This window comes from Gracilinanus agilis, chromosome 2, assembly GCF_016433145.1.
Source record: "Gracilinanus agilis isolate LMUSP501 chromosome 2, AgileGrace, whole genome shotgun sequence".
In the NCBI taxonomy this organism is placed as follows: domain Eukaryota; kingdom Metazoa; phylum Chordata; class Mammalia; order Didelphimorphia; family Didelphidae; genus Gracilinanus; species Gracilinanus agilis.
This window is the reverse complement of record NC_058131.1, coordinates 106,011,778-106,034,186: the sequence shown is the minus strand read 5'-3', so window position 1 is coordinate 106,034,186 and position 22,409 is coordinate 106,011,778. Positions and strand designations below refer to the sequence as shown.

The following is a 22,409-nucleotide window of genomic DNA, read 5'->3' as shown; positions in this document are numbered from 1 at the left end:
TTCATAATTTTTAGTCTTAGATTACATCTTCTAAGGTTTATCAGACTGATTGTCTTAAAGAATTTTTTTATTTTTATTTTTATTTCCATCCATTCATTCATTCATTTATTTGTTTGCTCATCCATTCATTTATTCATTAATTTGTTTATTTATTTATTCATTCATTTATTTTTTTTTTAGGCCTTGCCTAAATATACTGTGTATTGACTCCAAGGCAGAAGAGTGGTAAGGGTAGGCAATGGGGGTCAAGTGACTTGCCCAGGGTCACACAGCTGGGAAGTGTCTGAGGCCACATTTGAACCTAGGACCTAGGACAAGTCTCTAGGCTTGGCTCTCAATACACTGAGCTACCCAGCTGCCCCTTAAAGAACTTTTAAAAGTGGTTTTGCTTAATATAAAAGAGTTAGAGTTGTTCTGGGTTAGATGACAAGTTTCCAGAATATCAATATAGAAAGATCCACTAGTGAGATTTTTCTGTTTTATCTAAGGTAGGTCATTAAAGGGTATAATTGGATTAATAAACTTTATGAATGGTGGCACTCTTTTTTTTGGAAGGAAAAAATCCAAAATAACATACAAAAGCTTTCTTGCATAAATCTTCCTTAGAAAATTGGTTACCATAATAAACTTGACTCTGACTTGTGGAAACATAGAATTTTAGAGTTAGAAGGGATCTTAAAATCCATCAAGTCTAACTTCCACCTGAAAAGAAATTCCTACTTGAATATGTCAGATAGTTAATAGATTTTGCTTGAGGACAGGACTTCCAGTGGGAGGAGAAATGTATCACCTTTTAAAGTGGCCTTCTCTATTTTTTTATACAACTCTAATAGTTAGGAATTTTCCCCTGACATCACACATAAATTTGCCTTTTTGCCAGAGGCAAACAAATTTAATTACTCCCAAATCAGTTTAATTCATCTCCCATGTGACAACCCTTTAGATACTTGAAGACTTTTATTATTCCACACATCCCTATTCTCCAAGCTAAACCCTTCAACCTATCCTTATTATGAACTATATGGATATTTATGTTGGTTCCTCTTCTTGGGATGCTTTGAAGATTTTAGTGGGCTGCAAACTCAGTTTGAACTATCCAACTAAAAAAAGGACTTAAATTAGGAGGAAAAGAATTGTGAAAAATGTCTGCTGTAAAGGAAAATCACCACAAAATTGAATTTGTTTTAGTAGAATAAGTACGTAAGTATAGTAATCTTAAATTAACAAGTCACATAGACAATACTTGATATGTAAGATGATGGAATTTTTCTTGCAGCAATTTCACAAATAGTTGAGTTTATCGTTAATTTCTCTTGGTATAAAATTTTCTCACTTAATTAAGAGTCTCACAAAATACTTAATTCAATATTTCTCATTGACTTAACTCAGAAATACTGTGAATTCTAATGCCTTACTGTTCTAATTTCTTAAGCTTCATTGCATCAGTTTTCCCCTCCTCATACAGTGAATTTTATTCATTTATAGGATGAACCTCCCACAGATTTGTTATGAGTAGCAAAATGTGGATGATTAAAATTCATTTTTTCTGTACTGCCATTTTTTTACATGGACATTTTAAAGCAGAAAATAATTTCAATTAATAGCCTTTAGAGTAGGTACCATTTTAAAAAATATAATAGACAAATATTTGTTAAGTGCCTGCTGTATGTAAAACTACTAAACATAGGGTTATAAATCCTAAGACATGATCCTTGCCCTCATAGAACTTAATAGTTTGGGAGATTATAATATATACATAGGCAACTATAATATACAATATAACATGTTGTTTCACATATATTAGTTGTGAAGCAAAGTTTTCTCTTTATGAAATAATTTATGAAATAATTAAAATTAGTTATGCAGTATTCTACATTCATGTGAGATTCAGAAGAAAGAATCAAAAGCTTTTGATGTGGGAAATTGGATGAATGGTTGTGCCACTATTTGCATTAAGTCAATCCAAGGAGAACTTGGTTTTGAATGTATTGTGTTTGAGATTAGTGAAGTCTTTAGAAAGAGATATAATGCAAGCAATTGGAGATACTAGTCTCTAACTTAAGGACTGGACAGTAGAGATTCTGTAGTTACAAATAGAAGTGAAAGTTAAAACTGAATGACATACCAAAGGAGAAAATGTAAAGAAGAAAATATTAAATATACTTTTGAGGACACCTACTATTTTATTTAATCTATTTTGATAGCTATAATGTAAAGAAGAAAATACTTAATATCCTTTTTTTTTTTTTTAAACTCTGACCTTCCGTCTTGGCAGTCAATACAGTGTATTGGCTCCAATGCAGAAGAGTGGTAAGGGCTAGGCCATTGGGGTCAAGTGACTTGCCCAGGGTCACACAGCTGGGAAGTGTCTGAGGGCAGATTTGAACCCAGGACCTCCTATCTCTAGACCTGGCTCTCAATCCCTAAATATTCTTTTGAGGACAGCTACTATTTTATTTAATCCATTTTGATAGCTATAGAACATAGAAAAGTTAGTTAAGGGACAATTCTTTTTGATATTGCAGATTTCTCCAGATCTGCCTCCTTACCAAGACATCATTTAAGTTTGAAATGTTTTATTTATAGCTTCTGTCATGACTTTCAAATGCTATTATGGTATAATTGCATCTTTAATATTTTCCATTTATTAAGGCCATCTGGTCCAACTGGTAAATGCTATAAAGTTAATAAAACTAGTTAGTCCCCCAGTCCAATATAAATTGCTACTGATTCAAGTTTTAGCTTTGGAGGGAGAAATTCTAGGAAACAAGGGAATAAGATGTCCAAGTTGATAAGGTCAAAATAATGATTGCCATTGATGTAGACCTGCAAGTTAGCTTTTTTGAGAAGGGAGGGTGAGGTGAGAGGGTTTCTGTTCTTGAGCTTTGTAACTGCTGCAAGAGCTTCAGAGTTTGGTATATCTCTTAAGAAAACTAGAGTGTTACTTTTTCAGGATTTTCTACTGACTGCTTTTGGAAATCCATTACTTGTGTCCCAAGTAACTTGCATTTAAATTCTAGCATTGGTTGCATTTAAGAATAAAAGTTTATTGGGGGAAATTAATTTCCTTTAACTTATTGAATAGCATGGCTTTTACAATTGCACATATTGGTACTTAAAAGCAATAAAGTTGCATTTGTTTAAAAATATTCTACAATTCAAATTTTTGACCAACTGATTTCTTCTGTCTCAATCTGAATTAACAGGATTTTACTATATGCTAATTCATTTACAAGGAAGAATTGATAAATGTGCCTTAAGGATTTTGTGGGAAGACATAGCTATCTGTTATTACAAATTACTGTGGTACCAAACTGAATAATGCTACCTCAAGAAGCTTGACTCTAGTATTAGTTTGTTATTTGGTTCAATGATCTGACTTCCAAATATCAATTTCATCTTTGATAATTACAGTGAAAGAAATATATTGAGAACATAAGAATTAGACTTGGGGTTCATCCCAGCTAGTATAGGATCTGATTTTAACTTTCAAGGGGGTGGGCCTATTTAATAAGGAAAGAGATTATTCCCTTACTCTTAGAAGGTGATGATAATATCCGGATTTGGAAAATGAAAAGATAATAAATTAGGTAAAACTTTTGTGAAACTAATTTTAAAATCACTAACAGTATTGTGAGTAAAGTACTTTATAAATTGGAAAAGTATTACACAAATGTGAGCTTATTAGTATTTCATTGTAATTTGTTATCAACTGTTACTAGAAATGTCTATGTTGCATAATGCTATTTTTTTTGTCCCAAATTTCTTTTTCTAAAATCAAGAAGTAATTCAGGTTTTCTGGCATGCCCATGGCCATTGTAGGCAATAAATGACTGTAAATAAAGCTTAATAAATGCTTGTATATTTATTGGAGAACAATAACTCCTTTTTTAATGTGTCCTTTGAGGCAATTCTTTCATCTCCTTGGCCATTTCAGTTGTCTCTGTTAGAAGCAACTAGGTGGTAGTAGCAGTGGATAGAGTGCTGGGCATGGAGTCAGGATGGCTTCCAGAGTTCAAATCTGGCAGACACTTAATAGCTGTGTGACCCTAGGCAAGTCACAATAGGAAACCATTCTAGTACCTTTGCCAAGAAAACCCTAAAAGAGGCCACAAAGAATTGATCAATTCTGAAAAATGACTGAACAAACAATAATTTTAGAGACCTTTTACTAAATTCTCTTCGATAATTGAACACATCTTCATAGAGTGGTACTCCAGGTATTAGACACATGGTATCTTAATTACTTTACCTTAAAATGTTGATAAAATAGTTTATAAAGTTCTTTAACTTACACTTAAATACACATTTTAGAGACATTTTAAAAATACTTAATAACTGCCTCTTTGAAGATATGGGTCCTCTGCATAAACTGACTAATAAATTTGACTTATAATGAACATATATCTGTATTTAAGCTCTAGGTTTAATGTAGAATCATAGACATGTTTTCTAACTTTTTATTCTTGACTTTTTCCTCTGGATGTTTGTGTCACAATCTTGTGCTAACTCATTATGAATCATACACTTGCTTGCTTCCTCTTGCTCCCAATCTCCTTCCAACTATCTGTCTTTATTTCTGCTGAGGTTATATTGTATTTGTTTTTCAGATGAGACCCTTTTTGCTCTTCCTGCTGCATCTGAGCCTGTGATGCACTCCTCTGCAGGCAAGTTCTTTCTGCTTAGCCTTGTTTCCTAAGTATATTCTGTCCTTTGAATCTCTCTTCTCATTAACCCTTTATGGAATAGTTTGCATTTACTAAAATTTAGCATGGATCCAAGAATATTTGTAATATATCAGACTGTAAACTTGTAGTTTATATACAAAGGCATTCCAGATGGCAGTGTAAGAGGAAGTGGGTAGAATAAAGGTATTAGTATGGGAATTCTTGGACTTTGATTTATGTATTAAGTTACTTTTTTTCCCAAATAGATATATTTTCTGACATAGGAAATACTTTAATTGTTGGATTAACTTCTTAATTCTATATGTAAATGAATGCCAGGATTAGTTCACTTAGTTATCCAGTTGCTTTTTTGTCCTCTGTCACTGCCAATCCAAACCTCCTCTTTTCTAAAATTCTTTAAAAGGTAATTTTACTTACTAACCCTTAAATTCTTTTCTAATCTTTATATCTATCTTTACATTGCATGAAATTTCTTTTATAACCACATACAGAACTTTTTGGTTACTGGGCGGTATCCTTAATTCAGTCAATAACTTAATTTCTAATTCATTTAATTAACATGGTTTCTTTATGTTATTTTAGCTATCCTTAATTCAGTCAATAACTTAATTTCTAATTCATTTAATTAACATGGTTTTTTATGTCATTTTAGCTAACTGTAGGTGATTCTTTACTAATACTTTTTTTGAATCTGTCATAAAGTTTGCATTAACTTTTAAAAACACTTGCATTTTCTAATTTTCCTTTCTGTCCATGGTCACAGAAAAAGTTATGAACTTGAAGGAGCAGCCAGGTAACACTATACCGACTTGTCAAGAGGAGCTTACATCTGTACTTCTTGAAACTGCTGCTTCTCTTCCTTCTCTGTCTTCTCTCTCAGCTGCTCCTTTTAAAGAACATGAATCTTTTGGTAACTTTCCAGCTATATTACCTACAGAAGGAATACACCAAACTACAAATGAAGCTTCTAAAGAATTTACAGAGAAGGGAAAAAATCCATTTGTAGATAGAGACTTAAGAGAGTTTTCAGAGTTGAAATACTCAGAAATGGGATCTTCATTTGTGGGATTGCAAAAAGCAGAATCAACCTTTGTAGAATTCCCTCAGGAGGGAATGCTAATGAAGAAACAAGATGAACAAGAGAATTTAGTCAGTGAGACCCTCCGCCAGTGCCAACAAGAGTTGCCATTAGCTCTCATTAAATCAGAAGAAAAGAACAAAGTTTTATTTTCTGAAAAAACAAAATATGTTAAGGACAGCATTGATGAAAGGGAAAATGCAGTATCTTTCAAAGAAGATGCTCCTCTAAGGGAAGAATATGTTGACTTCAAACCGTTTGAGCAAGTATGGAAAGTAAAAGATACTTATAGTGAAGAGAGAAATGTAGAAGATGTTCAAGGTAATTTAGATAGCAAGTTGGAAAGTATTGTGGATGAGAAATATGTTGCAGATAGCCTTAAGAAAAAGAATCACGACCAAGACAGTGAAAGCAGTAATGAAGATACTTCTTTTCCCAGTACACCAGAAGCTATGAAAGATGTTTCACAAGCATATATTTCATGTGCTTCTTTTGAGCCTGATGCAGTAACTGAAACCCTTACAAAAAAAGTTTTCCCTCTCTTAGAAGACCAAACTTCTGAAAATAAGACAGATGAAAAAAAAATTGCAGAGAAGCAAGCCCAAATTGTGACAGAAAATACTAGTATCAAAACAACAAACCCTTTCCTAGTGTCAGCACAGGATCGTGACAGAGACTATGTCTCAACAGATAGTTTATCAAAGGTGCCTGTAGAAGTTGGAGTAAGCATGCCAGAGGGTCTTACTCCTGATTTAGTACAAGAAGCATATGAGAGCAAAATTACTGATGCTACTTCTACCAAATTGGCTTATGAAACAAAAATGGATTTGGTCCAAACATCTGAATCTCTACAGGAGTCTATTCATTCTATATCTCAGCTTTGCCCCTCATTTGAGGAATCTGAAGCTACTCCTTCACCAGTTTTGCCTGACATTGTTATGGAAGCCCCACTAAATTCTGTAACTCCTGGTGCTGTTGCTTCAGCTGTACAGCTCAGTTCATCACCATTAGAGGCTTTTACACCTGTTAATTATGAAAGCCTAAAACCTGAGTCAGAAAACCCCCCACCATACGAAGATACCATGAATATGCCCTCAAAAGAGGTACCAGAAATAAAAGAAGAAAATAAGGGACCTGAATGTATAAGTCCGGTTGTTGAAGAATCAGAAGCATCATATATTTCTATTGCATGTGATTTAATTAAAGAAACAAAACTCTCTACTGAATCTGCTTCCCCAGACTTTACTGATTATTCAGAGATAGCAGTAAAAGAGAATGTTTCACAGCCTATGCCTGACCTGTCTGACCTGGTGGAAGACTCTTCACCTGAATCTGAACCAGTTGATTTATTCAGTGATGACTCAATACCAGAAGTTCCTCAAAAGGAAGACGAAGCTGTGTTACTTGAGAGAGAAAATTTAATTGAAACTTCACTCTCATCAGTAATAGAGCATGAAAGTAAGGAAAAACTCAATGCAACACCTGCTACTATGGGAAAGCCATATTTAGAATCTTTTCAGCCTGTTCTGGACACCTCAAAAACTTCCTCTGCTTCATCATCTGAAGTTACTTTTACAGTGGTAAAAAAGGAGAAAATTCCTTTGCAAATGGAGGAACTGAATACTACAGTCTATTCAGATGAAGACTTATTTGTTTCTAAGGAACCAAAAATAAGAGAAGCTGAACTATTTGCTGATTCTTCTCCAATTCAAATCATAGAAGATTTCTCTATAACAGTCAGCTCTAAAACTGTTCCTTCTGCTAAATTGGCTAGAGAATTCACAAATATAGAAGTATTACCGAAGGGTGAAAATGGTAAACTCCAAGAAGTAGTGAACACATCGCTTTCCTCAGAATTACCCCATGACCTTTCTCTCAAGAATGTACCTATTAAAATTGAAGAGAAAATTCATGGTTTGCACAAAACTACAGATGGAGTCTCCAAAGATATGCCAGAAGTGTCCAAGGGGCCCTCGTTGCCTACTGATGTTTCTGCTTTACTCACTAATACAGAGACAGTCAGAATAGTAAAGCCCAAAGTGATCTCAAAAGAAGCTGAGGGAAAAAAGCCTTCTGTTACAGAAAAAGAGAAAAGATCACCATCGGCTATATTTTCAACAGAGCTGAGTAAGACTTCAGGTAATCTTGTGACACTTTGTACTTACTAACCAGCATTTTTCTCACTGGCATGTTATGAATTTCCATGATAGATTTCACTACATCTGGCCTATTATGTTGTATTTATGATGTTCCTTGGAGCATTGATATGAATTCTTAATCTTTCTCTTTCCATTCCCCTATTCTTAACTCTGTATCTGGCCATTTCACAAGTTATTAGTTTATAATTTCTAGATTAAGTACTGTTTTATTGCTTCTCCCATAGTAGGGGTCATTTTTTCAGACACAGCAATTAATGCTGTTATAATAGAGATGAATGTTTTATTTTTTAAAGGAAGCAATTTCAATTTAACAGTATTTTAAGTTGCTTAGAGTATCTATAAATCAATCATCAAGTACTTATTAAATGCTTGTTATGTGTCAGAAACTATTTCTAGGCTCTGAGGATCCAAGTTCAAAGACTGAAATAATAAAACCTCACAATGATCTTACTTTCTATTGAGGTAGGCAACAAGTACGTATACAAATACAAATAGCATCCATATTATATATACAGTAGTTAAATACATGATAGTTTTGAGAGGGGAGGTCATTAGCAGCTTTGGGGATCAGGAATGGTTTCATTCAGAAGATGGTACCTGAGTTACAACTTAAAGGAAGAAATAATGCCTGAATATGGCAAAGATAAGGAGAAAGGGCTTTCCAGGCATGAATGATGGCCATTGCAAAGCCCATGATGGAGGGAGTATCATGAGTAAGAAACAAGAGAGGCCAGTGTGAGTGGATGACTGAGCATGGAGGAAAGAGTAATGTCCACTTAGACAGGAAAGATAGGTTGGGATCCCATTATGTAGGGCTTTCAAAGCTAAATGGAGTTTATATTTATACTTTATCCTAGAGGCAATAGGAAGCCACTGGAATTGGTGGAGAATGGCAGTTAGATGGCCAAATCTTGGCTTAAGGGGACCAGCTTTGGCAGCAGGGCATAGCGGACTCTGGGGAGAGGAGGGACTTGAGATGGGATACCAAGAGACCAAGTAAATGAGGGGAGAAGCGACGAGGCCTTGAACTAAGATGGGAGCTGTGGTAGCAGAGAGAAGGAATTAGAGGCATGAGATGCAGGGAAGGTAGAGATGGCAAGATTTGGCAACTGATTGGATGGGTGGGAGAGAAAGAGACATCCAGCATAATACCAAGATTATGAAACCAGGGTTTAGGACACAAGATAGTGTGTCTGGCTCCACTTGTGTTTAAGAGGTCTCTGGGGCATCCAGTTTGATATGTCCAATAAATGTTTTGTGATAGATAATGGGGCTGAAACCTAAGAGGAGACACTGGGCCTGGAGAATTGATCTGGAAGTTATCTGCATAGAAGTGATATTTAAACTCATGGGAACTAATGTGTTTTCTGAGAGATTATGGAACAGAAATTCTTATAGAAGTCTTTTTTTGTCAGACCTCTTTGTCAGTCTGAAGGCTATGGGCCTCATTTCAGAAGAATGTTTACATTCATAAAGTAAAATACCTAAAGTTACAAAGAAACCATTTGTGTTAAAATAATCACCAAAATGTTAAAGAAACAAATTTGTAGAGCCCCTGAGTTCTATTAGTTATCTTTTGGGAGGTGGACTCCAACTTCTGAGCCCCTGGTATAAAGGGAGAAGAAAAGGCAGCCCAGGACAGAACTTTGAAGAATAGCCACAGTTACTTGTTCAATATCTGTCATTGTAAGCCAGATAACTGTTTTTACTTAGTTGTGCATTCAGTAAACATTTATTGAATGCCTATTATGTGCTAGGCCCTAGAGCAGGGGTCGGCAACCTTTTTGGCCGTGAGAGCCATAAACGCCACATTTTTTAAAATGTAATTTCGTGAGAGCCGTACAGTGCTCACAGTATGCACTCCTGTAACAGTGCCTGAAAAAAAATTGACTTTATGGCTCCTACAGAAAGAGCCATATCTGGCCCTCAAAAGAGCCATATGTTGCCGACCCCTGCCCTAGAGTATGCACTAGGGATGCAAAGAAAGATACAAAAGGCAGTTCTTGCCTTCAAGGAGCTCATAATTTAAATGGGGGAGCCAATAGAAAAACAACTTAAATACAAGTAAGATATATGCAGGATAAATAGGAGATAATCAACAGACAGAAGACATTATTATTAAGTGGGATCAGGAGGGATTTCTTGAAAAAGATTGGATTTTAGCTGGGCCTTGAAGGAAACAGGAGGTGAAGAGAAAGTGTATTCTAGCCATGGGGGACAGCCAATGGAAGAGCCCAGTGTTTGGAGACTTTTGGAGTGTCTTATGGGAGGAACAAAAAGGAGTCCTGTGTCACTGGATCACAGTATATTGGAGGAGAGTAAGGTTATCAGACTATGCCAAATAGAGGATTTTATCTTTGAACCTGGAGGTTATAGGGAGCCACTGGAATTTGTTGACTGGGGACCATGGTGGTAGTGTGGTAGTGGTAGTGACAATGGTCAGATCTTTTAGGAAGATTAATTTGAAAGCTGAGTGGAACCTGAACTGGAATGGAGAGAGCAACCCGCAGGCTACTGCAGGAGTCTGGGAATAAGAGGATGATGGCCTGTAATAGGGTCGTGGCAGTGTCAGAGGGGAGAGAGGGCTGTATTTGAGAGATGTTACATAGATAAAATGGACAAGACTTGGCAACAGATTTCATTGGAGGAATGAGAGAGTGAACTGAGCCTGGATGACTGAAAGGATCCTGGTACCCACGCTAGTAATAGGAGACTTTGGAAAGGAGAGGTTGGGCGAGGGGAGGTAGGAAAGATGAGGCCAGTTTTGGATAGGTAGAGTTTACAATCACTATGGGATAGTTAGGCATTTGGAGATGAGGAGAGAAGTTAGGGCTGTATAAGTAGATCTGAGAAAGATCAGCATAGAGGTGAATATTAAAACCACAGGGGCTGATGAGATTACCAAGAGAAATAGTTTAAAGGGAGAAGAGAAGAGCACCTGGGGCTCTGGGACATACCTACTTTCAGCAGGTCCAGCAGAGGAAATTAAGAAGAAAAACCACAGGTGGTGGTTTGTCCTTCATTTTGTGGTATTGGGCAGAGTTGCATAAAGTCGACTGGCAATGTCCCTGGCTTCAGTGATGACTTTGGCATCTTCCAAGTGTGACCAAGCTCTAGCCCCTTCCCAGTGCCTGCTCCAGCTGCCTTCATGGCCATTGGAACAGATTCTTCTCCCATTCTGCCTGGGGAAGTCTACTGGTAGACATTGCCCTTAATTCACTGTTGGGTTTGAAGCCTGTTGGTTACCTTTTACTTGGGTGTGGCCACTGTCAGGGCATTTTTGGAGTCATGGGTGAGTGTTGGGTAAAAGGTGGGCACCAAAGCGATATGAGCAGCCCTGAAAAGGTCATGGCAAACCCTCCCACCAAAGGTGCCAGGCCTTCCTGAACACCCCATACACCCTGGTCAAATAGGCAAGAGAAGGACGATTAAGAGGGTCTTTGGAGAAAAGAGAGTCGGGGACAAGAGGGTGATGACAGGGTCTCAGCTTCCTGAGCCATCCCAAGGAGGGAGAACTGAAGAAAAGACCATTAGATCTGGAATTTAAGAGATCATTTGTTACTTTGGTAGAGAGAGTAGTTTCAGTTGAATGATGAGGTTGGAAGTCAAGACTGAAGAAACTTAAAAGAGGAAAGACTGATTATAGATGTCCTTTTCAAGGAGTTTAACCACAAAGTGGAGCAGAAAAGGAGATGATAATTAATTGGGATAACAGATGAAGTGAGGGTTATTAGTGGATAGAGGACACATGGACTTTGATAGGGAAGCAGTCAGGAGACAAGAAAAATTAAAAATAAATGAGTGGGGATGATAGAGAGAGCAGTCTCTTGAACTAGCTTGGGACGAACAAATTTGTACATGTTTAATTAGGGCCACCTCTTCATGTGATACAGGAAATAGTAACAGAAAGAAAAACAGATGTATTTAACTTCATGATATAGTGGGAAGAACACTAAATTTGGAGTTAGAGGACTTATCTCTGAATTCTGGTTTGTGAGACTTTAGTCAAGTCACTTCTTCTCTCCAGACTTTATGTTCTTTATTCACAGAATTAAAAGTTAATGAGATTTTCAAGGTCCCTGCCAACTTTATGATAAACTGTCATAGTCTTAGAATATGCTATGACTAAAGATAGAAATCAACTTATTGAGCAAGAAAAAAACAAAATTAAATTAATATAGAATGTTACAGAAAAATCTCTATAAACAGACTATTAAAGAAAATTCTTTTTCTTTTTCATAATTGGTTAGCTGGTTTCAGCGATAGGAGGTCCTATGATTCTTAACTGTGACCCTGGGAAAGTCACCTAACCCTAATGGCCCACCCCTTAAAAGCTCTTCTGCCTTGGAATCAATATATGTAGCATTGATTCTAAGACAGGAAGTAAGGGTTTAAAAAAACATTGAATTAATATTTAATTATTAATATATTGATTTAATGTAATTCATTAATATTTAATCTCATTAAGATTAGGGAAGGAAGGAGAAAGATGGTTATTAAGACCAGCACTGTGGTAAGTGCTTTACAAATATCTCACTTGATCCTCATAACTACCCTGTAAGGTAGGTGCTGTTTTATCTTTATCCACATTTTACAGATGAGAAAACTAAGGCAGATGGAGGCTAAGTTGTCAGGATCACACAATTAGTAAGTATCTGTAACATATGAACTCAGGTCTTACCGGCTGTGGGCCCGGTGCTCTATCCCCAGAGCCACTGAACTGAATGTAAATTGAGACAGTTGTACCACATGTTTTATAATAGTTTGATCTTATTGTAGTAATTATTTTCCTCCCCTTCCCCATGCAAGCATGCTTGTTCTCTCTCTGCTCTCCCTGTTCCTCTGCTCCTTTAGTTATTAACCAGTTAAATGTTATTCTAGAAATCCCCTGCTCCCTTGACCTTGGCTTCTCCAAAAGCAGCCCTGGATTCCTCTTTACAGCTCTGCCCTCTCCCCACTTTCCTCCTACTTACTTGCTGCTAAATGCTGCCGTAGGAAGTCAGGTAGCCGTGCGTACATTAGGAGGGCACAGAACCCTGGGAATAGATTTATGTGGATCTGTGCATTTTGCATGGGAAAAAAATGCATCTTTGCAACCTCTAACAGAAACTTAGCATGCCTCTCATTTACAAATGTGGGCCACAAACATTTTGCTGAAAAGAGACCTGTAGAGGCTTCATTAGAGAGCCCAGATGGGTCAATGACACAAGGTTATGAACCCCATTTAAATAGCCCTGTCTTTATGAAGTAGAATAATTCATGTCTCCAGATGTTCCTGCTGAACTTTCAACTCTGGCTGACAATTGTAACCATTTGTGGGGTGTAATTATGTAGAGGAAAAACCAGATTCTTAGCCCATAAGTTAAGCTTCCAGAATTTTAATGATATATTAGGGAGAAGCCATTATATAGCCCAGAACTCAGGTTTATTAGACATTGCCAGTCCCCAGTGAGAAATTTGGGAGTGGATTTGTGGGAGTCTTAAGTGTAACATTCATTCCAGTGCTATTTGGAGAATTGTGTAGGGAACTAGTGGTTCATTGTAGAAGGGGCATTTTTGGATTTGGTGAATTGCCTAGTTTCCAAAATGCTGTAAAAGAAATGTGAATTTCTAATTAGGATCTACAATTAAGTAGCATTTATAATATGCAAATAGTGTCCTAATGCCCAATATATTGTGGTTTGATTATCTAATACCTTCCTTATTAAAATTTCTGTGGTTTTAGTTTTTTAATGCCTCTTTTGGTATACAAAAGTGATCCTATGTATTTAACATAAGCAAGAGACATCTACATGTAGAAAAAGTTAATTAATTGGGCATTGTCAATATTGGACTCAGTGACCTTGATCTCATTAGTATTATTGCCAAATTAGGTAACAAATTACATAAAATAAAATTTGCTTACATAGAAAATCCTTTTATGGAGAACTTTTCAGCAGCTCTTAACTGTAGTTTAAAATTTTTTGTTATAAAAGGGTAAAGTAGGGGGCAGCTGGTGGGTAGCTCAGTGGATTGAGAGCCAGGCCTAGAGACGGGAGGTGTCCTAGGTTCAAATCTGGCCTCAGACCCTGGGCAAGTCACTTCACCCCCATTGCCTACCCTTACCATGCTTCTGCCTTGGAGCCAATACACATTATTGACTTCAAGGTGGAAGGTAAGGTAAAAAAAATAAAAAAAGTAAAAGAGCAAAGTAATATAACCAGTTTTAAAATGAAAGCTAGGAATTTCTTGAATTTAGTACTAGGCTTTCCAATTTGCTCTCATTTTCCATTTTTGGCAGTTTTTATTGTAGCATCGTAGAACCATGATTGGGAACCATGCTCTGTTCTCAAGTTCCCTTGTCTCGCCTTCCCCAGGGCACATATTGCACAGCTTCTTTGGTGCTTGATGGTGTAGAGGTTCGCTCAGGGTTCTTGCAGGCTTTGGCAGGGTTTGCCAGCCTGGATGCACTTCAAGGATAGTCCCAGTGACAGACTGTATCTGCTTTCCAAGGACAGGGAGGCTCCTTACTAGAAAGCTGGCCACTAGATGACGAATTCTTTGGCCATTGCAACTTAAAAAAAAAAAATCAAGCAGTGTAAACTGGACACTAGTCCTTGGCAACTTCATTCTGCTTTTGTAGAGAATGTCATAAATGGTAGAAGATGCGGGGGCGGGTATAAAGAATAAGTTTTTTGATAATACTCAGACATTAGCTTAATTAATGGTACTCCAGTGTGTACTCTGGCCAACTAATTATCAGTGATTTAATACTCTACAAGAGGAATCACATGTGTATCAGCCTTTCTGATAATGGTGAAATGTAAAGAGAAAATAGTAGTAGTTGTAGCTAAATGAAATAGTGAATCCTAGGCTCTCTGGCAAGGTGAATAAAGGAATCATTGGAGTTAGATTCATTTTTTGCTGGAAAGGCAGCAGGGAAATGACATTTGGAATATTTGGTTATCTTGCCTGGAAGTGCTGAGGATGAGTTTAAGCCAGTGGATCTCCATGAAGATAATTACAGCTTTGGATGCAAAGGATAAAGAAGTAGAGAAGTGACACAAAAAAACTTGACAGGGATCTTCCTAGCAAATTATCATCCATCTTCAGTCTTCCATCTTCGAGGAATACTACCTATTGGTTGCAAAATAGAAGAGTGGTAAGGGCTAGGCAATGAGGGTCAAATGACTTGCACAGGGTCATATAAGTAGGAAGTGTCTGAGGTCAGATTTGAATACAGGACCTTCTGAGTCTAGGCCTGGCTCTCAATCCATTGAGCCACCCAACCACTCTCTCCACCTTGATTTTGATTATTTATTGTGAAGGGTAGCCACAGGGAAAGATAACAAATTTTGGAAATGACTTTGCAATAAAGAAATGAAAGAATACAAAAAGCTACATCTTGTCAGAAGACTCATGTTTTGTGAATGAGGAGAATCAGAAGCCGATGGAGATGGCCAGTGCCAAACGTTACCAAAATAAAGGATATTTTAAAGGAAATAACTTGAGTACTGACCTGAGAAGCATCTGTCTGTTGGCTCATCATTTAAGAATCATTTGCCTACAGACCTGTCTCTTCTTGTCACTGACAAATCCTGGTTAGAATGAAGCTCAGAAGCAGTTACCAAAAATGAGAAAAGGGATAAATAATGGTTGGCATTATATAGAGTGCTTTAAAATTTGCAGAGTGCTTTAGATCATTTCATTTGATAGAGCTATCCTGTGAAGTGAGTACTGCAGGGAGGATCGCCACCAGCCTGGCACATGGAGTTAGTAAGGAGCAGAGGCAGATTCCCATGAGAGGGGGTGGCTGGGTGGCTCAGGGCATGGAGAGCCAGGCCCAGAGAAGGGGGGTGGTGGGGGTGGCCTGGGCTCAGATCTGGCCTCAGACACTTCCTAGCTGGCTGACCCCTGGGCAAGGCACTTAACCCCCCATTGCCCAGTCCTTCTACTCTTCTTCCTTAGAACTGTGATACACAGTATTGATTCTAAGACAGAAGGCAAAGGTTTAAAAAAAAAAAAGTTAGAAAAAATTTTACACTAGACTCTCCTGATTCCTAGACCTATGCTCTTTCCACTATACACTAAGGGCAAGAAAATGCATCTCTTTAATCAGTTGACTTAGAGTAGCATCATAATTCAGAGACCAAAAAAAAGGATTATAGACATTTTCTTGGAGGACAAATTCTTGATTTCCTTGCCAAATGGAAAGATGAGGGCAATAAATTACTTTAGAGTGAGGCTATTCTGTTAACATGGAGGATAACTGAAGATTATAGGCCATTTTGTCTCATAAAAAACAACCATCAGATTGTAGCATAAGAAGCAGAAAGGTTTGTATGATAATTTACTCCCTGTAGCCTGATCATCTTGAACATTTATAGAGAGCTGGAAAAAGAACACATTTCAAAATGGAATGGATTGCACTACATTTTCATTATTAATAATGATCAAACTACCCACATTTAGATTCTAATATTTTAGTTAGCATATATGATGAACTTAATGTACAATGGAATGACTATTAGCCCCTCCCTTAATGAGAAGGAGGAACTTTGGTTCAAATCTCTCCTCCAGTGCTAATCATCCATGGGACCTTGGACTAATCTCTTTACTTTCCTGGGCCTCAGTTTCCTCATCTGTAAGACTAGGGAGTTGGACTGCATGGCCGCAGAGCACTTGTCTAGCTCTAAATGTACAAACAGAAAAACACCTTAAGTAAGAAGATGAAGTTGAGAACAGTGGCCATACCTCCTCCATGCACAGAAGCTAGGTACAGACCAGATGGGAGAGAAGTTCTAAGGCACTCAGTGTTTTAAGGTGTCTCAGAGGGAAAGATTTTGGAAAAAAGACCAGAAAAGATAAAAAATGATACTGCTTTTAAAAAAACCAACTGGAGACATTGTGTTGTGGAAGAGTTGGGGGTCTGGAGTCTGGGCTGCATGTATGCCACTACCTCTGAGCTGGGCGGGCCATCCCTGGACCTCTGAGGAAAAGGTTAGTCTGGGTAGGGGCTGGGGCTCAGGTGTTTGGTGAGTGGAAGCTATTAATCCATCCCAGAGGTGATGCCATCTTATTTATTTTGTTCAGTCTCTCCCAATTCTATTTTATCTGGTTCTGCTTCACTGGGAAATGTTGGTGGCAGCTCGTTTGACAAGATGATCTCTAAGGTTTCTGTTAGCTCAGTGAAAGCACTCTCCCTCCAAACCATGAAAAAATATTGATATACAAAATATATTTAGTAAGCAATTGCTGAAAGATTGATTTGCTGCTGTTGCAATAGAAAAATTAGGGGTACTGAATAGAGAGCTGTTAACAGTCAAGAAGATCTGGGTTCAAGCCATGTCCCTGGCAAATACTAGCTCTTTGACCTTAGGTTGAGCCACTTAACCAGTACCCCAGGTAAATCTGGTTATAAGTTGCAGAGCAGATTCCTCTCGAATTTGATGTAGGGGCTTTCTTCATTGAGTTTTCTCAGTTCCCATAGCAGGTAAAAATCACTGGTAATAGTCCTTCAGCATTTTTGTCAGTTTTTAGAGTTTGAAATGTGAAGCTTCAGGGGGGTTTAAATTTGCATTTCTTTTTACTATTATGATTAAGAGTATGTTTATAATTATTTTGAAAATGTTCATATACTTTTAAACCCTTAACTTCTGTGCATTGGCTCCTAGGTGGAAGAGTGGTAAGGGTGGGCAATGGGGGTCAAGTGACTTGCCCAGGGTCACACAGCTGGGAAGTGTCTGAGGCTGGATTTTAACCTAGTCCCGTCTCTAGGCCTGACTCTCAATCCACTGAGCTACCCAGCTGCCCCCCTGACCAGTTATCTTTTGAAGAATGGTTTGTATAATCATATTTATGTCAGTTCTTCATGTATCTTGGATATAAAAAAATTAATGTTATTTGTTAAATATTTTTTCCTACTTGACAGCTTCTCTTCCTTTTTTATCTTCATTGAAAAAGCTTAAAACTTTTTATATCATAGTGATCTTTTGACTTCCACTATCTCTTGTTTGGTTATGAATTCTCCAATTTTTTAAAATAATGGGGACTTTTTTCTCAAGTCATATTCATTTTGAGCTTATTGTGGGTATATTGGAGTAAGATGTTGGTCTCAACTAAGTTTCTTCCAAAGTGCTTTCCAATATTCCTAGCATTTCTTGTCAGAATTTCCCCCATATATTCTTGATTTTTTTCATATTGAGCTGTTATTTTCATAGGATTATAAATTTAGAGCTGTAAGGGATATTAGAGGCCATCTAGACCCACCACCTCATTGAACTTGTGAGGAAACAAGTTTTTAAGTACTTTTATTTAAAACCTTTTTTGGATTACCAGTACTACTTTATAATATAGTTTGAGATCTGTTAATGTTCTGCTCTGTCACATTTTACTTTTATTTTTAATTTTCCTTGAAATTCTAGCCTTTTTGTTTATCCAAATGAAATTTATTGTTTCTGGTGTCCTTTTTGGTAATCTGACTAGCATAGAAATAAATATGTAAACTATTTGAGGTAATATTTTTATCTTTATTGCCCAACCATGACCAGTGAATCTTCCTAACTTATTTCGGTAAAGAATGTTTTTTAATAATATTAATGTTTTACATATATTTTGATAGGATAACTCCCAAATAGTTGTACACTTTTGATTGGAAATTTATTTTTCCTGATTTCTGTTACTGTTGACAATGTCAACAAGCATTTATTCAGTGCTTTCTTATATTTTATTTTCTCAATTATACACAACAATAATTTTCAACTTAAATTTTCCAAAATCAAAAGATCCAAACTGTCTCCCTTCCTCAACTCTCTTCTCTCCTGTAGAAGGTGAGCAATTTGATCTAGATTACACATATTATTATGCAAAATCTACTACCATGAGTCATTGTTGTAAGAGAATTCTCATATAAAACCAAAACTCCCATATAAAAACACAAAGTGAAAAATAGTGTGCTTTGATCTCTGTTCCAGTTCTGAAAGTTCTTTCTCCAGAGATAGATAGCATTCTTTGTCCTAAGTCTCAGAATCGTCTTGGATCCTTGTATTACTGAGAGTAGCTAAGTCATCACACAATATTGCTGTTATTGTGTATAGTGTTCCGCTGGTCCTGCTTATTTCTCTCTCATCAGTTCATGTAGGTCTTTCCAGCTTTTTCTGAAATCCCCCCTTTTTAATCTTTTTGGGATATATATGGCCCTAATAGTAGTATTTCATTATTTGTTTTATAGCTCTTTAGGCATAGTTCCAAATTGCCATCCAGAATGGTTGGTTCAGTTCACAGTTCCACCAACAATGCATTAATGTCCCATTTTAGCCACATCCTCTCCAGCACTGAACGTTTTCCTTTACTGTTATTTTGGCCAATCTGATAGGTATGAGGTGTAGTACCTTATTTGTTTTACTTTGCATTTTTCTATTCAAGTGATTTAGTTTTTTTATATGATTATTGAGAGCTTTGATTTCTTTATCTGAAAACTGCTCATCCTTGGACCGTTTGTCAATTGGGGAATGACTTGGATTCTTATAAATTTGACTTGGTTCTCTTAATATTTGAGAAATTAAACCTTTATCAGAGAAATTTGTTGCAAACATTTTTTTCTCAATAAGTTGTTTCCCTTCAAATCTTGATTACATTGGTTTTGCTTATACAAAACTTTAATCACTGATTATTAGTGATTTTTAAATCATGTAATGTTTTCTGTCTCTTGTTTGGTCATAAGTTTTTCCCCTCTCTATAGATCTGACAGGTAGTGCTTTCTCATGTGCTAAGTCCTGGAATAATAATGATAATGGTAATAATAGGTAATGTTTCTATAATGCTTTCAATGAGCCAGGCCCCATGCTGAGCACTTTACAGTTATTATATCCTCCCCTGGAGCCTGAGGAGGAAACTGCGACATACAGAGGTTACACACCTGGCCCGAGGCTGCCCTGGGAGCCAGTGCGTGAGGCACCCTCTGCCTTTCCTTACAAATGTAGGCCTAGACAGCCCCTGGCTGCTGGGAGCGCACATTCTCATAGGGCAGCGCAGCGCAGAGAAGCAAGCTGGAATGGAGGAGGGAGGAAAGCTCCACGTCCACAGCCGCATGCTGAGAACCAAGGACGTGGGCGGCCTCCTTTGGGTGTTTAGATTTTCTGGATCTTTGCATTATTGTTGCTGTTGCTTTATTTTGATTCCCAGTTTGTTTGATTCGCAGTTTCCTAACTATACCATTACATCATCTGCAAATAATGTTGCCATCTCTTTGCTTATACAGGATGTGCCCAAGGTTTGTCATAAAAGTTTTAAACACTGCCAACACTAAGACTTTTGGGGCACCCTGTATTTATATAATTTAACTCTGGCCTCTTATTGCTATAGTTAGAATTTCTAGAGCTGTACCAAAGAATAGTGGGGAGGAGACTTTTTGCTTTACTCTTGCTTGTATTGGGGAAAGCTTTAATTTGTTTACAAATATATTTTTAAAAGAGCTTCCTCTTTGCAGATTCTATAAATCACTATTTTTCTTACTCGTTCTGAGTATTGAAATAATTGCATGATTTGGGAGAAGTGTGGTACAAAAGGAAGAAGAGCTGGATTCCTATCCTACCATGAGACTGCATGTATGACTGTGCTAAGCTTGTGGCCTGTTTGCTCAGGAGGAGAAATAAGGGGTTTAGATTGGGTGATCTTTTAAGGTACCTTCTCAAGCTTGTTGACTGTTATTTATGTGCTAATCCCTCATAGGAAGCCAACCTAGTCATGGTGAATTATTTTCTAGATATTTGCATCACCATATGTTAGTGATATTTGTCTCTGTAGCTTTTTCTCTTTGATCTTGGGTTTGGATATCGAGACCAAAAAAACAAATATGGTCTCAATATCCAAAAAGGAAGGAGACCAGCATTTATTAAGCACCTACCACTTCAGCCATTGTGTTAAGTAATTTACACAGTATCTTATTTGATCATTACTACAACCCTTGGAGGTAGATGCTGTTGTTTTCCCTACTTTATAGATGAGAAAACACACTGGTTGAATGATTGCCCAGTGTTATACAGATAGTTTGTTCTAATTTTAAAGATTAATTACTTTGTAGTCTAATTATGTTTCCATTCCATTTTTCAATTTTGTTAATTCAAATTTCTAGGGATAAAAATTTCCTCTGAGAATTGCATTCCATAAGTTTTGCATATTTTATTATTATCATTTTCCTTAACCCATTTAGTCATTGTTTCTGCGATTTGTTCTTTGACTCATTCAGGAATTCATTATTTAGCCTCCATTTAATATTATCATTTCACATTTCTTTTATTAAATTTTTAGTTTTATGGCTATAGATGTTATTTTATGTTTGCCTTTTTACATTTGTTTATAGTTCTTTTATGACCTAGCACATGATTAGTTTTTGTAAAAGTTCTATGGGATGCCAGAGAATATGCATATTCTATAATTTTCCCATTTAGAAGTTGTTATAGGTCCATCATATCTATCTTCCCATAGTTACATGTTTCATGTTCTTTCCCTCTCTCCCAAACCCCCCGTAGCTGATGCACAATTCAACTGGGTTTTACATGTATCATTGATTAAGACCTAATTCCATATTATTGATAGTTGGACTAGAGTTATCATTTAGTGTCTACATCCCCAATAATATCCCCATCAGCCCATGTGTTCAAGCAGTTGTTTTTCTTTTGTTTTTCTCCTCTTTTTTTCAACATTTTGTTCTATATTTTTTATTTTTATGATTTTATTAGACTGTGAAAGGAGAATATTAGTCTGTTTTGTTATTACCAATATCTTTGCAATTTGTGTTATTTTGAAATTTTATTTAAAATAATGCATTTAATATTTTTCAAAGTCTGGAACCCTTGAGTAATTTTCTTTTTAACCTCAATTTTTATGACTGCTTTATTCATGATTGCAATACTTTTATTTATAGTCACCAGAAATATAATTTTGGTCTTGTGTTATTTAAAATTATTGGGGTTCTATTTGGAAGTATTGATCCTCAAGATATGTAGTGTTTGACAAACTTCCTGTGGACATGTGGGGGACCTTGGAACTACATTTTCCATGGTCCAACGGGTTTCCTGTTTTGGATGACGTCTTCAAGGTAAAGGACGTCTTTAAATATTGGGAAGTGGCTTGGAACTTCCTCTTGGCTACCTGAGCGGGCTCGCTGGTGTATGAGATAGACAAGATGGAAGAAGATAGGGACTGGCGGGCATTTTGAATAGATTTTTTACAGGCGCTGGGTTGACTTATCTCTATCAGTATGGCTTTAATTAAAATACTATTTTCCCTCAAATTCAGCCTTTATCATTTTTAAAAATAAGTCTATCCCCTCATTGTCATGACTATAAAAGATTCAGGGAAGGCATTGATTTGAAATGATAGAGCAAGTTTGTTCACTGGAAGTTTCCCCATGCTAATGAAATTGTAATTCTAGTCAACATTCCCCTCTCTCTCTCTCTCTCTCTCTCTCTCTCTCTCTCTCTCTCTCTCTCTTTCTCTCTCTCT

General features: G+C 36.8%; 1 protein-coding gene across 8 annotated transcripts in view; it reads left to right on the top strand.

Annotated features, from left to right (window-relative positions):
- The window catches only part of RTN4 (reticulon 4), a 69,774-nt gene that overhangs the window by 11,455 nt on the left and 35,910 nt on the right, over positions 1-22,409 (top strand). For 4 of the 8 annotated variants that reach the window (XM_044663339.1, XM_044663337.1, XM_044663338.1 and 1 more), the window contains exons 3-4: positions 4,611-4,667; positions 5,452-7,905. The exons of 2 other annotated variants lie outside the window; for them this stretch is intronic. In XM_044663339.1, the coding sequence (XP_044519274.1) occupies positions 4,611-4,667; positions 5,452-7,905 (2,511 nt within the window). The remainder of the gene's footprint in view (positions 1-4,610; positions 4,668-5,451; positions 7,906-22,409) is intronic. 2 more of the 8 variants (XM_044663341.1, XM_044663342.1) reach the window with 1 other exon arrangement.